Source organism: Pseudochaenichthys georgianus, chromosome 1, assembly GCF_902827115.2.
Source record: "Pseudochaenichthys georgianus chromosome 1, fPseGeo1.2, whole genome shotgun sequence".
Taxonomy (NCBI): Eukaryota; Metazoa; Chordata; class Actinopteri; order Perciformes; family Channichthyidae; genus Pseudochaenichthys; species Pseudochaenichthys georgianus.
The window spans coordinates 45,264,791-45,282,185 of NC_047503.1; the positions used below are offsets into that span (position 1 = coordinate 45,264,791).

The 17,395-nt window shown below is 40.2% G+C and overlaps 1 protein-coding gene across 1 annotated transcript in view; it reads left to right on the forward strand.

Annotated features, from left to right (window-relative positions):
* abcc10 (ATP-binding cassette, sub-family C (CFTR/MRP), member 10) overlaps positions 1–17,395 on the forward strand; it is a 54,076-nt gene that overhangs the window by 5,660 nt on the left and 31,021 nt on the right. Inside the window, 8 exon segments of the mRNA XM_071204166.1 lie at positions 4,071–4,409; positions 5,086–5,313; positions 8,065–8,221; positions 9,722–9,879; positions 11,511–11,590; positions 15,372–15,543; positions 15,630–15,728; positions 17,140–17,329. Of these exon segments, the coding sequence (XP_071060267.1) occupies positions 4,071–4,409; positions 5,086–5,313; positions 8,065–8,221; positions 9,722–9,879; positions 11,511–11,590; positions 15,372–15,543; positions 15,630–15,728; positions 17,140–17,329 (1,423 nt within the window).

Consider the following 17,395-nt stretch of genomic DNA (forward strand, 5'->3'; position numbering starts at 1 on the left):
CTTAGTTCAGAAGTTTGCGGTTCAAATATTCTGCTGCTTTTCCAAGCCTTTTTACTTTCTTTTCTTCTTTCATCACACATATAAGCCCCCTGTGTTCATGTATCACTTCAATCTAAATTATTCACTTTCTTCTTACACATTACATTTCAGCATAGCAGTTTAGCGTCAGCTTTTCAGCATAAAGCATTCCCACTAGCAATTTCTTGAGGAATTGCATTCTCTAGTTTAAATCTACTACCCACGAATAAACATATGGACATGGGTTACTATTTACTATTACATTGTCCAAAAGTTAATCGATCGCAGATGGCGTCGTGGTCGCGGATGAAAAAAAAACCTAAATGGGTTGCGAAATATACTTGGGTGGCCGTTAATATACCTGGGCGGCCCGCCTAAGTAAAGTCTATGTGTGGGAAACCTTGTATATGTATATATTCTATACAATAGAATCAAATTAGATCAAAACTCAAACACAACAAAGATAGTAGTGATAGGAATAATGATATCAACAGCCATAAAACATTAATAAATAAAGTCCTTCATTCAAGCACTTCATATTTGAGAGGATGCATTTATATTTATTTCTTGTTTATTTTTTGTAATTTGAGTTTAAAATAATATTGATTTGTTTTTCATGGTGACATATATACATTTCCAGTTAAATGAACTTTATAAAATGTACTTTGATCTCCTCATGTTGACTGGCTAGATGCCCACCAGGGGCCTTTGTTGTTGCTTAATCCCCCTAATCCCTTATTAGGATTAAACGGCGGCAAAAAAGACCAAGAAATACTTAAAATGAAGATAAATCAAGCATCAACAATGTGAAGTTTGTGTGTAGAAAGGAAATATCTGCCAATATGTATTTATCAGAATTTTAAAAACTCAATAGTTATCTCAATAACATCTTCGTCTTCGAGGTGTCTAAGGTACAGAGGTGGGAAGTAGTGGAGTACAAATACTTCGTTACTGTACTTTAGTACATGTTTCTCAGTACTTTACTCCACTACTTATTTTTCTGACGACTTTTTACTTTCTACTTCTCACATGTTGAACTCAAATACCTGTACTTTCTACTTCTAACATGTTGAACTCAAATACCTGTACTTTCTACTTCTAACATGTTGAACTCAAATACCTGTACTTTCTACTTCTTACATGTTGAACTCAAATACCTGTACTTTCTACTTCTAACATGTTGAACTCAAATACCTGTACTTTCTACTTCTTACATGTTGAACTCAAATACCTGTACTTTCTACTTCTAACATGTTGAACTCAAATACCTGTACTTTCTACTTCTTACATGTTGAACTCAAATACCTGTACTTTCTACTTCTAACATGTTGAACTCAAATACCTGTACTTTCTACTTCTAACATGTTGAACTCAAATACCTGTACTTTCTACTTAATAATAATAATAATATATTTTATTTATAAGCGCACTTTTCATTTGCGTAAACAAAACTCAAAGTGCTACAAAATTAAAAATTAAAAAGGGTGAAACAAAACAACAATAAAAAAAAAAAAAAAAAAAAATTAAAACAACATAATAAAAGCTGTGACATTCATGCCCGCATGGCATAATGTGGGGGATTTAAAAATCTAGTTAAAGGCTATTCTAAAAAGATGCGTTTTTAGGCCTTTTTTGAAAGCCTCCACAGTCTGTGGTGTCCTCAGCTGGCTTGGGAGGGCATTCCACAATCTCGGAGCAGCGGAGCAGAAGGCTCGGTCTCCCATGGTCTTCAGTTTTGTCCTTGGTGGGATGAGGAGGTTTGCCTTTACTGAACGTAGGTTCCTCGTGGAGGTTTGTGGGGTGAGCAATTCCTTGATGTAGGAGGGAGCATTTCCATATATGCACTGATGAGTGAAGAGGGTGATTTTGTAGTCAATCCTGAGTGAGACCGGGAGCCAGTGCAGTGATTTGAGGATGGGTGTGATGTGTTCGTACTTCCGCACTCTCATCAGGATCCTAGCAGCTGTGTTTTGGATGTATTGCAGCTTCTGGATGTTCTTGCTAGGAATCCCAATGAGAAGTGCGTTACAGTAGTCCAGCCTGGAGGAGACAAAGGCGTGGACAAGCTTTTCAGCATCTGGCAGACTGAGTGTGGGGCGGAGTTTCGCAATATTTCTCAGGTGGTAGAAAGAGGTCTTGCATATTTGCTTGATGTGGGCCTCAAAGGTCAGGTGAGGATCCATTTTAACTCCCAGATTGGTAACCGTTGTTGAGAGTGGAATGTTCTGACCGGAGAAGGTGATGCTGGTGATGGCAGATGAACAGACCTGATGTGGAGTGCCAATAAGAATGGCTTCAGTCTTGGAGCTGTTTAGCTGGAGGAAGTTGTGCTTCATCCACACCTTTATCTCCTCCAGGCATCTGGTTATTGTGGATGATGGCAGAGGTGCAGAGGGGGTTGGGTTTGCTCTGATGTAGAGTTGTGTGTCATCAGCATAGCAATGGAAAGATATTCCATGCCGGCTGATGACACGACCAAGGGGGGATATGTATATGGTGAAAAGGGTGGGGCCAAGGACTGATCCTTGGGGGACACCGCAAGTCACAGAGTGAGTTCTTGATTTAGCCGCTCCCAAGGTGACGTGCTCAGTCCTCCCGGTGAGATAGGAGGTGAACCAGTTTAAGGCAGAGTCAGAGAGTCCAATTGTAGTGTGAAGACGGTGGAGTAGGATGTCATGGTCGACGGTATCAAATGCTGCAGTTAGATCCAGGAGGATGAGGAGAGATGGAGATCCGGTGTCAGCTGTCATCAGCAGGTCATTGGTCACCCTGACTAAGGCAGTTTCTGTACTGTGGCCCTGGCGGAAACCAGACTGGAATTTTTCAAATAGTTTATTCAGTGTTAGATGTTCCTGGATCTGAATGGCAACTACTTTCTCCAGTACCTTGGATAGGAATGGCAGGTTGGATATGGGTCTGTAATTGGCTAGGACTTCAGGGTCTAAAGTGGGTTTTTTGAGGAGTGGTTTGATGACAGCAGCTTTTAATGGTGGTGGAACATGACCAGACTGGATGGACTGGTTTATCACTGAAGTGATCAGCGGACTTATGGCATCAATGTTCGATTTAACCAAAGCTGTGGGAAAGGGGTCCAGGGCACAGGTGGAGGGTTTCATCTTTTTGATGATGGCCTCAACTTCATGCTGCGAGATGTTAGTGAAGCAGCAAAGAGGCTGGGTCGGTCCAGGCTGGGGGTTGACGGTCAGGACTAGCAGAGCAGCGGAGTTTGTGAGGAGAGAGCGGATGGTCTCTACCTTTTTCCTGAAAAATGTGATGAAATTATCACACTGCTCCTCTGTGGTGTCTTTGTGTAGCGGAGTCTGAGGTTTGAGGAGATGGTTTATGGTGGAAAAAAGTAGCTTGGAGTTGCCAGGGCTATTGTTGATGATGGCGGAGTAGAATTTTGACCGTGTGTCTCTGAGGGACTTTGCGTACTTCTTACATGTTGAACTCAAATACCTGTACTTTCTACTTCTTACATGTTGAACTCAAATACCTGTACTTTCTACTTCTTACATGTTGAACCCAAATACCTGTACTTTCTACTTCTTACATGTTGAACTACAAATACCTGTACTTTCTACTTCTTACATGTTGAACCCAAATACCTGTACTTTCTACTTCTTACATGTTGAACCCAAATACCTGTACTTTCTACTTCTTACATGTTGAACTCAAATACCTGTACTTTCTACTTCTTACATGTTGAACTCAAATACCTGTACTTTCTACTTCTTACATGTTGAACACAAATACTTGTGTATCCATCACTTCCTGGTCTTCTCTAAAGAAGAGGGACCAATGGAAACGTTGTCATGGAAACATTCATTAGCTAACAATGACGTTATTGTTCTATTGATATAAAGGGAGGTCAGGTACTCTTTAAAACAGCTGCTAGCTATGGGTACTTTTTACTGAAGTACACTTCAAAGCCTCTTTACTTTGACTTGAGTAAAGAAGTTTAGTCAGTACTTCTACTTTCACCAGAGTATTTGTAAACACGAGTATCTGTACTTCTACTTGAGTAAAGGACGTGTGTACTCTCTGCTCAGGTGTCTCTTTCGGCCCGCGCTGCTCTCATGTCGGCGGTTTACGGGAAAGCTGTGCGGATCAGAGGCAGCAGTTTGTCCGGAGCCACGCTGGGCGAAGTGGTGAATCTGATGAGCACCGACACCGGACGCGTGGTCAACTTCTTCAACAGTTTCCACGAGTTGTGGAGCCTCCCCTTCATGCTGATCATCACCTTGTACCTGCTGTACCTCCAGGTGGGGGTGGCGTTCCTCGGGGGGCTCAGCGTGGCTCTGATGCTCGTGCCTTTCAACAAGTTCCTCGCCTCAAGACTCCTCAGAAACAACCAACACATGCTCCGACACAAGGACACACGCGTGAAGGTGGGAGCGGAGGTTTTTAATTAGTGCTGTGGAAGGAGAAGGAGTGTGTATTTTAACAAAATAATAATAACTAATATTAATGCATTTCATTATTTCTTGTAATTCTTTGTAAATTTGAGCTTAAAATAATATTAATTAGTTTTTCATGGTGACATATATTGATTTCCAGTGAAATGAACTTTATAAAATGTACTTTGATCTCCTAATGTTGACTGGCTAGATGCCCACCAGGGACCTTTGTTGTTGCTTAATCCCCTAATCACTTATTAGGATTAAACGGCGGCAAAAAAGCCCAAGAAATACTTAGAATGAAGATAAATTGAGCATCAACAATGTGAAGTTTGTGTGTCGAAAGGAAATATCTTTCAATATGTATTTATCAATAGTTATCTCATGCTTTAGGGATCCGAATGTTAATGCAATTGTATAAAAAGAAACAGACAATTGTTGTTATATAATCACATTTTTCAACACTTAATACCTTTTTAAAGTGGTTTAATTTGAAATGTAATAATTGACAATTGAAATATTAAACCCTCATAGTAAAAATAAAAGCTTATTTGAGATAATAAAGGAACATTTTGTGGATCCAAGGCAGGATTCAAGCAGTTTTTGCCCCAGGACATTTTGGAGATCCACAATATTCTCCTACCAATGTGTCTTTCTTCTCTCCCAGTTAATGACCGAGGTCCTCTTCGGCATTCGGGTCATCAAGTTCTACAACTGGGAGCCTCATTTCACGCAGAAGATCAACGCCTGCCGTAAAGAGGAGCTGTCGCACCTGAAGGCTCTGAAGTACCTGGACGCCATGTGTGTTTACACCTGGGCGGCTCTACCTGTGGTCATCTCCATCCTCACCTTCCTCACCTACACCCTGCTGGGGCACCAGCTCACTGCCGCCAAGGTACTTTACTCTTTAAACTGTTTTGATGCATAATCAGGGGGTCCGCGGGGTCTTAACAAGTATTAAATGCTGATAAATCAATTTAGCGAAAATTAAGGTTATTAAAAAGTATTAAAGGGCATTTCCCAAGGTGTTACATTTTGTATCTTGTTTTCAGTAAGTATATAAAGTGTCCAGAGAGGTTGTGTTCTACAGTCTGCCTGAATGTAGTCATGGCGTAGGTGTGTCGTGTGATTCTGTGTAGTTTATTGATGGCATCCCGTTGGGTTTGAACAGGACATCGCGCGCTCACTGCTTGATAGCGCGGAGGTCCGTTTACGCCGGTTGCTAAGCAACATCGTTATGGGGAAATGCAAGTCTGCGTCCAAATGGTTGGAAGATAAGGAGGAAGGACAATCAATACTGTATATAGTCAATGTGAGGTAAAGTGTGTCGCCAAGGTAACCGGTTAGAACTCCAAGTGGCGATGAGGTCTTAAAATGTATGAAAAGATCCAAAAATACTTAAAGGTCCAAAAATACTTAAAGTTCCAAATATACTTAAAGTTCCAAAAATACCGTAAATTCCAAAAATATGTAAAGTTCCAAAAATACTTAAAGTTCCAAAAATACTTAAAGATCCAAAAATACTTAAAGTTCCAAATATACTTAAAGTTCCAAAAATACCCTAAGTTCCAAAAATACGTAAAGTTCCAAAAATACTTAAAGTTCTAACTTCTAAGTGGCGATGAGGTCTTAAAATGTATGGAAAGGGTCCAAAGATCCAAAAATACTTAAAGTTCCAAATATACTTAAAGTTCCAAAAATACCGTAAATTCCAAAAATATGTAAAGTTCCAAAAATACTTAAAGATCCAAAAATACTTAAAGTTCCAAATATACTTAAAGTTCCAAAAATACCCTAAGTTCCAAAAATACGTAAAGTTCCAAAAATACTTAAAGTTCTAACTTCTAAGTGGCGATGAGGTCTTAAAATGTATGGAAAGGGTCCAAAGATCCAAAAATACTTAAAGTACCAAATATACTTAAAGTTCCAAAAATACCGTAAATTCCAAAAATATGTAAAGTTCCAAAAATACTTAAAGTTCCAAAAATACCGTAAATTCCAAAAATATGTAAAGTTCCAAAAATACTTAAAGTTCCAAAAATACTTAAAGATCCAAAAATACTTAAAGTTCCAAGTGGCAATGAGGTCTTAAAATGTATGAAAAGGGTCCAAAGATCCAAAAATACTTAAAGTTCCAAAAATACCGTGAATTCAAAAAATACTTAAAGTTACAAATATACTTAAAGTTACAAAAATACTTAAATATCCAAAAATACTTAAAGTTCCAAAAATACCGCAAATGGTTGGAAGATAAGGAGGAAGGACAATCAATACTGTATATAGTCAATGTGAGGTGAAGTGTGTCGCCAAGGTAACCGGTTAGAACTCCAAGTGGCGATGAGGTCTTAAAATGTATGGAAAGGGTCCAAAGATCCAAAAATACTTAAAGATCCAAAAATACTTAAAGGTCCAAAAATACTTAAAGTTCTAAATATACTTAAAGTTCCAAAAATACCGTAAATTCCAAAAATACGTAAAGTTCCAAAAATACTTAAAGATCCAAAAATACTTAAAGTTCCAAGTGGCGATGAGGTCTTAAAATGTATGGAAAGGGTCCAAAGATCCAAAAATACTTAAAGATCCAAAAATACTTAAAGGTCCAAAAATACTTAAAGTTCTAAATATACTTAAAGTTCCAAAAATACCGTAAATTCCAAAAATACGTAAAGTTCCAAAAATACTTAAAGATCCAAAAATACTTAAAGTTCCAAGTGGCGATGAGGTCTTAAAATGTATGGAAAGGGTCCAAAGATCCAAAAATACTTAAAGTTCCAAAAATACCGTGAATTCAAAAAATACTTAAAGTTCCAAATATACTTAAAGTTCCAAAAATACTTAAAGTTCCAAAAAATACTTAAAGTTCCAAAAATACTTAAATATCCAAAAATACTTAAAGTTCCAAAAATACCGCAAATAGTTGGAAGATAAGGAGGAAGGACAATCAATACTGTGTATAGTCAATGTGAGGTAAAGTGTGTCGCCAAGGTAACCGGTTAAAACTCCAAGTGGCAATGAGGTCTTAAAATGTTTGGAAAGGGTCTTAAAAGAGGTCTTAAAAGGCATTACATGTGACTTCAGGATTCCTCATAGACCCTGATAAAGTGAAGTTAACCTGTCTTTCTACACATATAGGACACTATAGATACTTTGAGTAGCGAGTGACTTTACCGATTTTAGGATTGTTTACCCTGAAACAGCTGTCAAGGGTCCAGTTTGTTGGATTATTTTTTATTATTTTATCAGAAATAGGATATAATATTTATGATTTCATAAGTAAATAATCACCGAAAACTAAGATAGGATAAGATATACTTTATTGGTCATAAATTGGGACTTTTTTTCGTCAGCATAGAAAAGACATTGCACATGAATAAGAGGTAAATACAACAACAATAAAGATATACACATCAACAGTAGAAGATAAACAAATTACGCAAGACAGTGAATATATACGTATCAATAATGAAGGCTATATATTTAGAGCATAGAATAACATTTGAAAGGCCTTAATAACCCTGTGAACTCTTGGGTAGTTGAGGTGGAGGCTTTTCTTTCTGCCTCTCCCTGGTATGAAATATCGTATATCTTTCTTTGTATTTTAATCGTACAAATAAACCCTAAAGCAGTAAACGTCCTCTCCCTGCAGGTGTTCACCACGCTGGCTCTGGTGGGGATGTTGATCATTCCCCTCAACTCGTTCCCCTGGGTGCTGAACAGCATCCTGGAGGCCAAGGTGTCTCTGGAGAGGATCCAGCGCTTCTTCAAACTGACCAACCAAGACCTGCAGGCGTACTACGCTCTGGGTGCGCTGCGTCTCAACCTCTGTGCTGCTTGGTTACCTCAAATAGATCACAATGTAGTATTTATTTAGTCCAGGGGGGTCCAAACTTTTTTCACCGAGGGCCACATACAGAAAAATATACGAAGGGCTGGGCCACTCACTAGAGCAGTGTTTCTCAAACTTTTTCAAACCAAGGACACTTAACTAATAAAAAAACACTCGCGGACCACCTAACTCCACAAATATCCAAAATCACATCGTTTTTCTAGAACAGATTACAAATCGCCTGAAAATGGTACAAACAAGTGGCAACATGTGTGATGAAGGTGTTGTGTGGGGCTATATCATACCATCGAAAGTGAAACTTAAGCTCACTCCATTGCGGATATATTCCCGTGAGAGTGCGTAAAACTTTAATTTATTAATTAATTTAAAATGTGAAATTGTACCAATATACTCACGGACCACTAGGGGGCGGTCACGGACCACCAGTGGTATACTGCCTCATAAGTTCAGTTATAAGTTAACTAAATCAGTCAATTATGCTTAATACTTGAAAATGCTTTAAGAAAAAAACAGCCTACATCACATTTATTTATTTATTTAGTTAGCAGCTCATGCCTTAAAACAGAAGCTTCAGGTTGATTTCAATAAGAGGAGATATGAAGGGTTTATTGGAAAGTTGTTATGTACATTTGTTATTGGGCTTTTTCTTTTCAACTTGAACATGTTTTCAACTTTAATCGACTGAAGTTATTTGAAGATTGGGCTTATTAACACATGAAAACTGTGTTATATATTTGAACATATATATTTAAGAAGTACAATATAAGAGAGTAAAACTAAAATGTAAAACACAGATAGAAATCTATTTTAAGAAAACAATAATAACGCTAAAACAATATAGTAAAATATAGCAGTATTTACATGGAATAAAATATGTGCAGCAATGTAATGGATATTGAGCAACCTGTTTTGAGCTCAAATTAATTAAACTAATACATGAATTAGTTATATTTTAGTTGTACTGATAAATGTGCTAGTATTTATATCTTATAATGTGTAGGTGAACATGTCTGTATAGATGTCAGTGTGAAAGAGACTGTCATGGTTTGAGTTCAGATGAATGATGGGAACCAGGGACTGCAGATGGAAGCACTTGGCATATCTCCTCTCTATAATTGTTTTAATCATAGACTGGTTGTTTAGGTTTGAATACATGATGATGATAGTCTCTCAAGTCACTTTAGGCAGTTTTCAGGAGGTTTCACATTAGTTCATCACTCCTGATGGATCATGTTATGGATCACCAGACTCTACGCAGCAATGTGGTTATTCTAAAGCTGTATGAAGTGATGCTCCTGGAAAAAGCTAATTTGAAAGTTACAAACTTCTGCACGTGCTGCTTCAAACCCTTTCTCCATTATGTGTTTCTAGATCAGAGTCAAAACTAATACAAGTTCTTATTATTACAATTACCTATCACTATATATAATAAAATGTCCTTCCACATCTGTCGTAGTGTCTCCTGAAGACGGCCAGACGTCCGTCCTGATGAGCCAGGGGACTTTTTCCTGGCTGGATCCCGACGGTCCGGATCAGAACGAAGACAGAGGAGCTGATCCTGGAGAGTCCAAAGGAAGTCTGCGGCTGCACAGCCTCTCTCTGCACATCACCAAGGTCACACACACACACGCACGCACACGCACGCACACACACACACACACACACACACACACACACACACACACACACACACACACACACACACACACACACACACACACACACACACACACACACACACACACACACACACACACACACACACACACACACACTGTACTGCCTTCATGCTGACAGCTCTTACAGATCTCCTATCAGGCTATTGATAGGCATACATTTTGTCCTATGTGCTCAAAATACCAAACAGTGCATTTTAGACATCCCTCATATCGCTTTATATAAGCCCTGTTAGAGAACTGCTGATTCTGGGTCCTTAGCTTAACATTTTTTTTTTGAAAAAAAGATACTCAGCTAAATGGTTAAACACCAGATCATGTTCTAAACCACATCAAGGATTCTCTCTGAAACAGCCTGGAGCTCAAAGGCTTTCTCTCTTGCCGGTTACACCACAAGGTGAGTTCCTTTTTACTTCCTGCTTCTTCACACACATGCTCTCCAGTGCAGGTTAGCTCTGAGTGTTAGCGATGCTAATGTAAACACCGACCATATTACGTCCAAAACAGTCGGGCGTGGTTTCTGTTAGGAACGTTTCGGATTGGGCCGTGGGTCCACATTTCAGATATGACGTCATATCGGACGCAAATCTGGATCAGATCCGTTGTTCCCCGTTTTTAGAGATTTGGGTACGGAGGAAAAGAGAGAGGGGTTTATTTACTGACGCTGCGTGAGTTCCCCGACACACCGGGGACACGTGTTGATCAGGGTTTCCGCTAGGATTTTTTCTCGCCGGTTAAATGTCCGGGCAGAATTTATTTTACCGGACTAATTTGAAACTTACCGGTCATATTTCAATAATAATAATAATAGTTGTGTAGCAGAGTTTCCGTTAGCAGGTAATTACCGGACTATGAGCAGATATGCTTCAGTTTAAAACTCAGTTCACGGGCTCATTTTTATATTGCTTCAGTTTATAATCGTAACAGATCGAAACATTCAGATTCATTTTTCAATAAATTATTCCACAAACAACAAACAACATAATTATTACATTCAAACAAACTACTTGTAGTAGATGAAGTACATTATTCAGAAGTTTACAATAACTTTGAATAATAACACGGGAGAAACGGAGCCTCTCTTTCCCTCCCTCTCTCTCCTGACAGCCCGTCAGTTTCTCCTGCAGCTCCTGCAGCCCGCTAAACAGAGGGCGGGGCATCAGGTGATTCTGCAGAGCTGCGTGTCTCGGTCAGACTCAGCAGCTGATCTGATCTCTCTCTCGCTCCGGTTACACTTCACTCGCGTTTATGTCCATATCGCTCAGACCCAGCTCTCCTGATCGGCCTTTATAGAGAGCACCGATCAAACTATTAAGAGTGAATATCGGCCGATAATGACCGGCGGCCGATCGATCGGAGCCTCCCTAATTATTACCAGACATTTTGACCGTCAGGTTTTAAATTTACCGGTTTTTTATAAATTTTACCAGCTAAAAACCGGTAATTACCGGCTAACGGAAACCCTGATGTTGATGTATAAAAGACATACAAAAGTGACTTTTGCATGATAGGACACCTTTCACTTAGCACACCAGATACATGAGTCTGATTATATCATGGTGTCTTCAGGGCTCCCTGGTGGTTGTGGTGGGGAAGGTCGGCTGTGGGAAGAGCTCCTTACTGGCTGCTCTGACCGGAGAACTGAACAGGTAAACTGCCCCCAGTACACAATAATATAGCAGCAATATTAACACTAAAACATCATATTTAATATTAACAAACTGTATTTTATTGCGTAGTAAATACTTTTACTTTAAAGAGTCCTCTCCTGCTGATGTTCAGGTGTATATCAGTATGTAGTGTCTCTACTTTAAAGAGTCCTCTCCTGCTGATGTTCAGGTGTATATCAGTATGTAGTGTCTCTACTTTAAAGAGTCCTCTCCTGCTGATGATCAGGTGTATATCAGTATGTAGCGTCTCTACTTTAAAGAGTCCTCTCCTGCTGATGTTCAGGTGTATATCAGTATGTAGTGTCTCTACTTTAAAGAGTCCTCTCCTGCTGATGTTCAGGTGTATATCAGTATGTAGTGTCTCTACTTTAAAGAGTCCTCTCCTGCTGATGATCAGGTGTATATCAGTATGTAGCGTCTCTACTTTAAAGAGTCCTCTCCTGCTGATGTTCAGGTGTATATCAGTATGTAGTGTCTCTACTTTAAAGAGTCCTCTCCTGCTGATGTTCAGGTGTATATCAGTATGTAGTGTCTCTACTTTAAAGAGTCCTCTCCTGCTGATGTTCAGGTGTACATCAGTATCTAGTGTCTCTACTTTAAAGAGTCCTCTCCTGCTGATGTTCAGGTGTACATCAGTATGTAGTGTCTCTACTTTAAAGAGTCCTCTCCTGCTGATGTTCAGGTGTATATCAGTATGTAGTGTCTCTACTTTAAAGAGTCCTCTCCTGCTGATGTTCAGGTGTATATCAGTATGTAGTGTCTCTACTTTAAAGAGTCCTCTCCTGCTGATGATCAGGTGTATATCAGTATGTAGTGTCTCTACTTTAAAGAGTCCTCTCCTGCTGATGTTCAGGTGTATATCAGTATGTAGTGTCTCTACTTTAAAGAGTCCTCTCCTGCTGATGTTCAGGTGTATATCAGTATGTAGTGTCTCTACTTTAAAGAGTCCTCTCCTGCTGATGTTCAGGTGTATATCAGTATGTAGTGTCTCTACTTTAAAGAGTCCTCTCCTGCTGATGTTCAGGTGTATATCAGTATGTAATGTCTCTACTTTAAAGAGTCCTCTCCTGCTGATGTTCAGGTGTATATCAGTATGTAGTGTCTCTACTTTAAAGAGTCCTCTCCTGCTGATGTTCAGGTGTATATCAGTATGTAGTGTCTCTACTTTAAAGAGTCCTCTCCTGCTGATGTTCACCTGTATATCAGTATGTAGTGTCTCTACTTTAAAGAGTCCTCTCCTGCTGATGTTCAGGTGTATATCAGTATGTAGTGTCTCTACTTTAAAGAGTCCTCTCCTGCTGATGTTCAGGTGTATATCAGTATGTAGTGTCTCTACTTTAAAGAGTCCTCTCCTGCTGATGTTCAGGTGTATATCAGTATGTAGCTTCTCTACTTTAAAGAGTCCTCTCCTCCTGATGTTCAGGTGTATATCAGTATGTAGCGTCTCTACTTTAAAGAGTCCTCTCCTGCTGATGTTCAGGTGTATATCAGTATGTAGTGTCTCTACTTTAAAGAGTCCTCTCCTGCTGATGTTCAGGTGTATATCAGTATGTAGTGTCTCTACTTTAAAGAGTCCTCTCCTGCTGATGTTCAGGTGTATGTCAGTATGTAGTGTCTCTACTTTAAAGAGTCCTCTCCTGCTGATGTTCAGGTGTATATCAGTATGAAGTGTCTCTACTTTAAAGAGTCCTCTCCTGCTGATGTTCAGGTGTATATCAGTATGTAGTGTCTCTACTTTAAAGAGTCCTCTCCTGCTGATGTTCAGGTGTATATCAGTATGTAGTGTCTCTACTTTAAAGAGTCCTCTCCTGCTGATGTTCAGGTGTATATCAGTATGTAGTGTCTCTACTTTAAAGAGTCCTCTCCTGCTGATGTTCAGGTGTATATCAGTATGTAGTGTCTCTACTTTAAAGAGTCCTCTCCTGCTGATGTTCAGGTGTATATCAGTATGTAGTGTCTCTACTTTAAAGAGTCCTCTCCTGCTGATGTTCAGGTGTATATCAGTATGTAGTGTCTCTACTTTAAAGAGTCCTCTCCTGCTGATGTTCAGGTGTATATCAGTATGTAGTGTCTCTACTTTAAAGAGTCCTCTCCTGCTGATGATCAGGTGTATATCAGTATGTAGTGTCTCTACTTTAAAGAGTCCTCTCCTGCTGATGTTCAGGTGTATATCAGTATTTAGTGTCTCTACTTTAAAGAGTCCTCTCCTGCTGATGTTCAGGTGTATATCAGTATGTAGTGTCTCTACTTTAAAGAGTCCTCTCCTGCTGATGTTCAGGTGTATATCAGTATGTAGTGTCTCTACTTTAAAGAGTCCTCTCCTGCTGATGTTCAGGTGTATATCAGTATGTAATGTCTCTACTTTAAAGAGTCCTCTCCTGCTGATGTTCAGGTGTATATCAGTATGTAGTGTCTCTACTTTAAAGAGTCCTCTCCTGCTGATGTTCAGGTGTATATCAGTATGTAGTGTCTCTACTTTAAAGAGTCCTCTCCTGCTGATGTTCACCTGTATATCAGTATGTAGTGTCTCTACTTTAAAGAGTCCTCTCCTGCTGATGTTCAGGTGTATATCAGTATGTAGTGTCTCTACTTTAAAGAGTCCTCTCCTGCTGATGTTCAGGTGTATATCAGTATGTAGTGTCTCTACTTTAAAGAGTCCTCTCCTGCTGATGTTCAGGTGTATATCAGTATGAAGTGTCTCTACTTTAAAGAGTCCTCTCCTGCTGATGTTCAGGTGTATATCAGTATGTAGTGTTTCTACTTTAAAGAGTCCTCTCCTGCTGAGGTGCAGGTGTATATCAGTATGTAGTGTCTCTACTTTAAAGAGTCCTCTCCTGCTGATGTTCAGGTGTATATCAGTATGAAGTGTCTCTACTTTAAAGAGTCCTCTCCTGCTGATGTTCAGGTGTATATCAGTATGAAGTGTCTCTACTTTAAAGAGTCCTCTCCTGCTGATGTTCAGGTGTATATCAGTATGTAGTGTCTCTACTTTAAAGAGTCCTCTCCTGCTGATGTTCAGGTGTATATCAGTATGTAATGTCTCTACTTTAAAGAGTCCTCTCCTGCTGATGTTCAGGTGTATATCAGTATGTAGCGTCTCTACTTTAAAGAGTCCTCTCCTGCTGATGTTCAGGTGTATATCAGTATGTAGTGTCTCTACTTTAAAGAGTCCTCTCCTGCTGATGTTCAGGTGTATATCAGTATGTAGTGTCTCTACTTTAAAGAGTCCTCTCCTGCTGATGTTCAGGTGTATATCAGTATGTAGTGTCTCTACTTTAAAGAGTCCTCTCCTGCTGATGTGCAGGTGTATATCAGTATGTAGTGTCTCTACTTTAAAGAGTCCTCTCCTGCTGATGTTCAGGTGTATATCAGTATGAAGTGTCTCTACTTTAAAGAGTCCTCTCCTGCTGATGTTCAGGTGTATATCAGTATGTAGTGTTTCTACTTTAAAGAGTCCTCTCCTGCTGATGTGCAGGTGTATATCAGTATGTAGTGTCTCTACTTTAAAGAGTCCTCTCCTGCTGATGTTCAGGTGTATATCAGTATGAAGTGTCTCTACTTTAAAGAGTCCTCTCCTGCTGATGTTCAGGTGTATATCAGTATGTAGTGTCTCTACTTTAAAGAGTCCTCTCCTGCTGATGTTCAGGTGTATATCAGTATGAAGTGTCTCTACTTTAAAGAGTCCTCTCCTGCTGATGTTCAGGTGTATATCAGTATGTAGCGTCTCTACTTTAAAGAGTGCTCTCCTGCTGATGTTCAGGCTGAGTGGAGTGGTGTTCGTTGCAGACAGAGAGCGAGGCTTCGGTCTGGCGTCTCAGGATCCGTGGATCCAGCATGCGTCGGTGCGGGACAACATCCTGTTCGGCAGGAACTACGATCCCATCTTCTACCAGACCGTGATCGAGGCCTGCGCTCTCACAGAGGACTTCAACGTAAGACTACCGCATCAATTCAAATACATTCAATTGCTTCTGCAGAATTAGCATTTACATTAAACTCTCTCTGAATGCGACATCAGGTTTTACCGAACGGAGACAGGACGGAGGTCGGGGAGAACGGAGTGACGCTGAGCGGAGGACAGAAAGCTCGCCTGGCCCTCGCTAGAGCCGTGTACATGGTGAGTCTCTAACACACCTTCACTTCGGTTAAATGGATTCCTTGCGTCCTTCACTTGCGACTAGTCCCTCCCACCAGGGAAGGAGAGACGCAAGGAAACCACGAGAAGCAGGGAAATGAGTTTTAAGAGCAATGGGACGTCTTTTCCTCCGGAGCGTCACGTGAAGCGACGTCCGTCTGACAGCAGCCAGATCAGCATGCACTGCATCGTCCAATCAGTGAGCGATACACTGTAAGGGGGCGGGGCGAGTGTCTGAGGATTTCACCGGAGGATGGTCTGGTGGTTCCTCGATTATCGCTCCTCGGCACAAATAAGGCCACTGGGACGCTGCCAGGCCCGTGGGTATGTTTGCAGCTTCCCCGCTTGAAAGGGATGGTACAGTCCATAGGAGGTTTTCACTCAATGACCACGACTTTGTTTCTTTACTTTCGTTTCTGTTGTTGCAGTGCAGCTTATGTAGTAAGGTTGTAAGGTAAAAGACCTTAAATGAAAAATAATTACTGTATACACATGAAATAATAAATGCAAAAATACATGCTTTACGTATACTTTTTAACACTTGTGAATATTGTTTTACTTTCTTAATGTATTTTTATGAATTATGTTTTTAAACAGTTTTTAACTTCATTAAAAATGCAAATATAATAGACTGAATAGTACCGTTTTTATCAATCTACGTCTCTCAATAAACAAATCACACTCGTTTTTAAATCAACAATCGTGTTGCTTTAGCTTGAGGACATCAAACAAACAAAGGACACTGAACTAGAGCGCACGTTCTTCGTCTCTCACCGGCCGCTTCTCCAGCTTGTCACGGCTGCACCAGCGCTGCTGCTTCGACGGTTCTTCTGCTGGTTCGCTGCTGCTGGACGCACGCTCTCTCCAGCTTGGATTACGGCCCTTCCTTCAGGTGCTTTAAAAGGTGCAGCGACGCTGATGAGCAATTAGAGACTGATTTCAGACCGACTCAGACCTGCCCGACTTCTTAACCCCTTGATCTCCTGTGAGGATTTTCCAAGTTGACTTCACAGACGCTACTCAAGATGGCGCAGACAAATCAACTTCCGGTGAGACCGAGCCCGAGGAGCGAGGACATGAAAAATGAGAGAAGTGAAACGCAGCGGAGAACAAGGAGAAAAGCACTTTTATGGTCTTGTTATTGTTATTATCTGTACTGACACACCTTTCTGAATTAATTCATTAAAGTTTCAAGATGAAGTGAAGATGGTGGTGTGCTGGATCTGCCTGTAGAACACTACATGTGTTCAATGGATGAGACGACAACATTCCTTTGTATTCATTTGTTATATTCCCTTCATTACTAACGATGTTAGCAGAGAAAAGTAATAACACAATGCCTTTTAATTCCAGGTGTGTGTGTGATCTCTCCGCTGTATGTACTTTCTCGCAGGACAAAGACATCTACCTGCTGGACGATCCGTTGGCAGCGGTCGACACGGACGTAGCCGAACACCTGATGAAGAAGTGCGTCATGGAGCTCCTCCGGGGAAAGACCAGAATCCTTTGCACTCACCGCGTAGAGTTCGTGGACAAAGCTGACCTGGTGGTGCTCATGGACAACGGAACGATCATCAAGACGGGTAGAGAATAACGTCTGGTGGAAATGTCACATACCATTTGTTGTTGTTGTTGTTGTTGCATTGTTT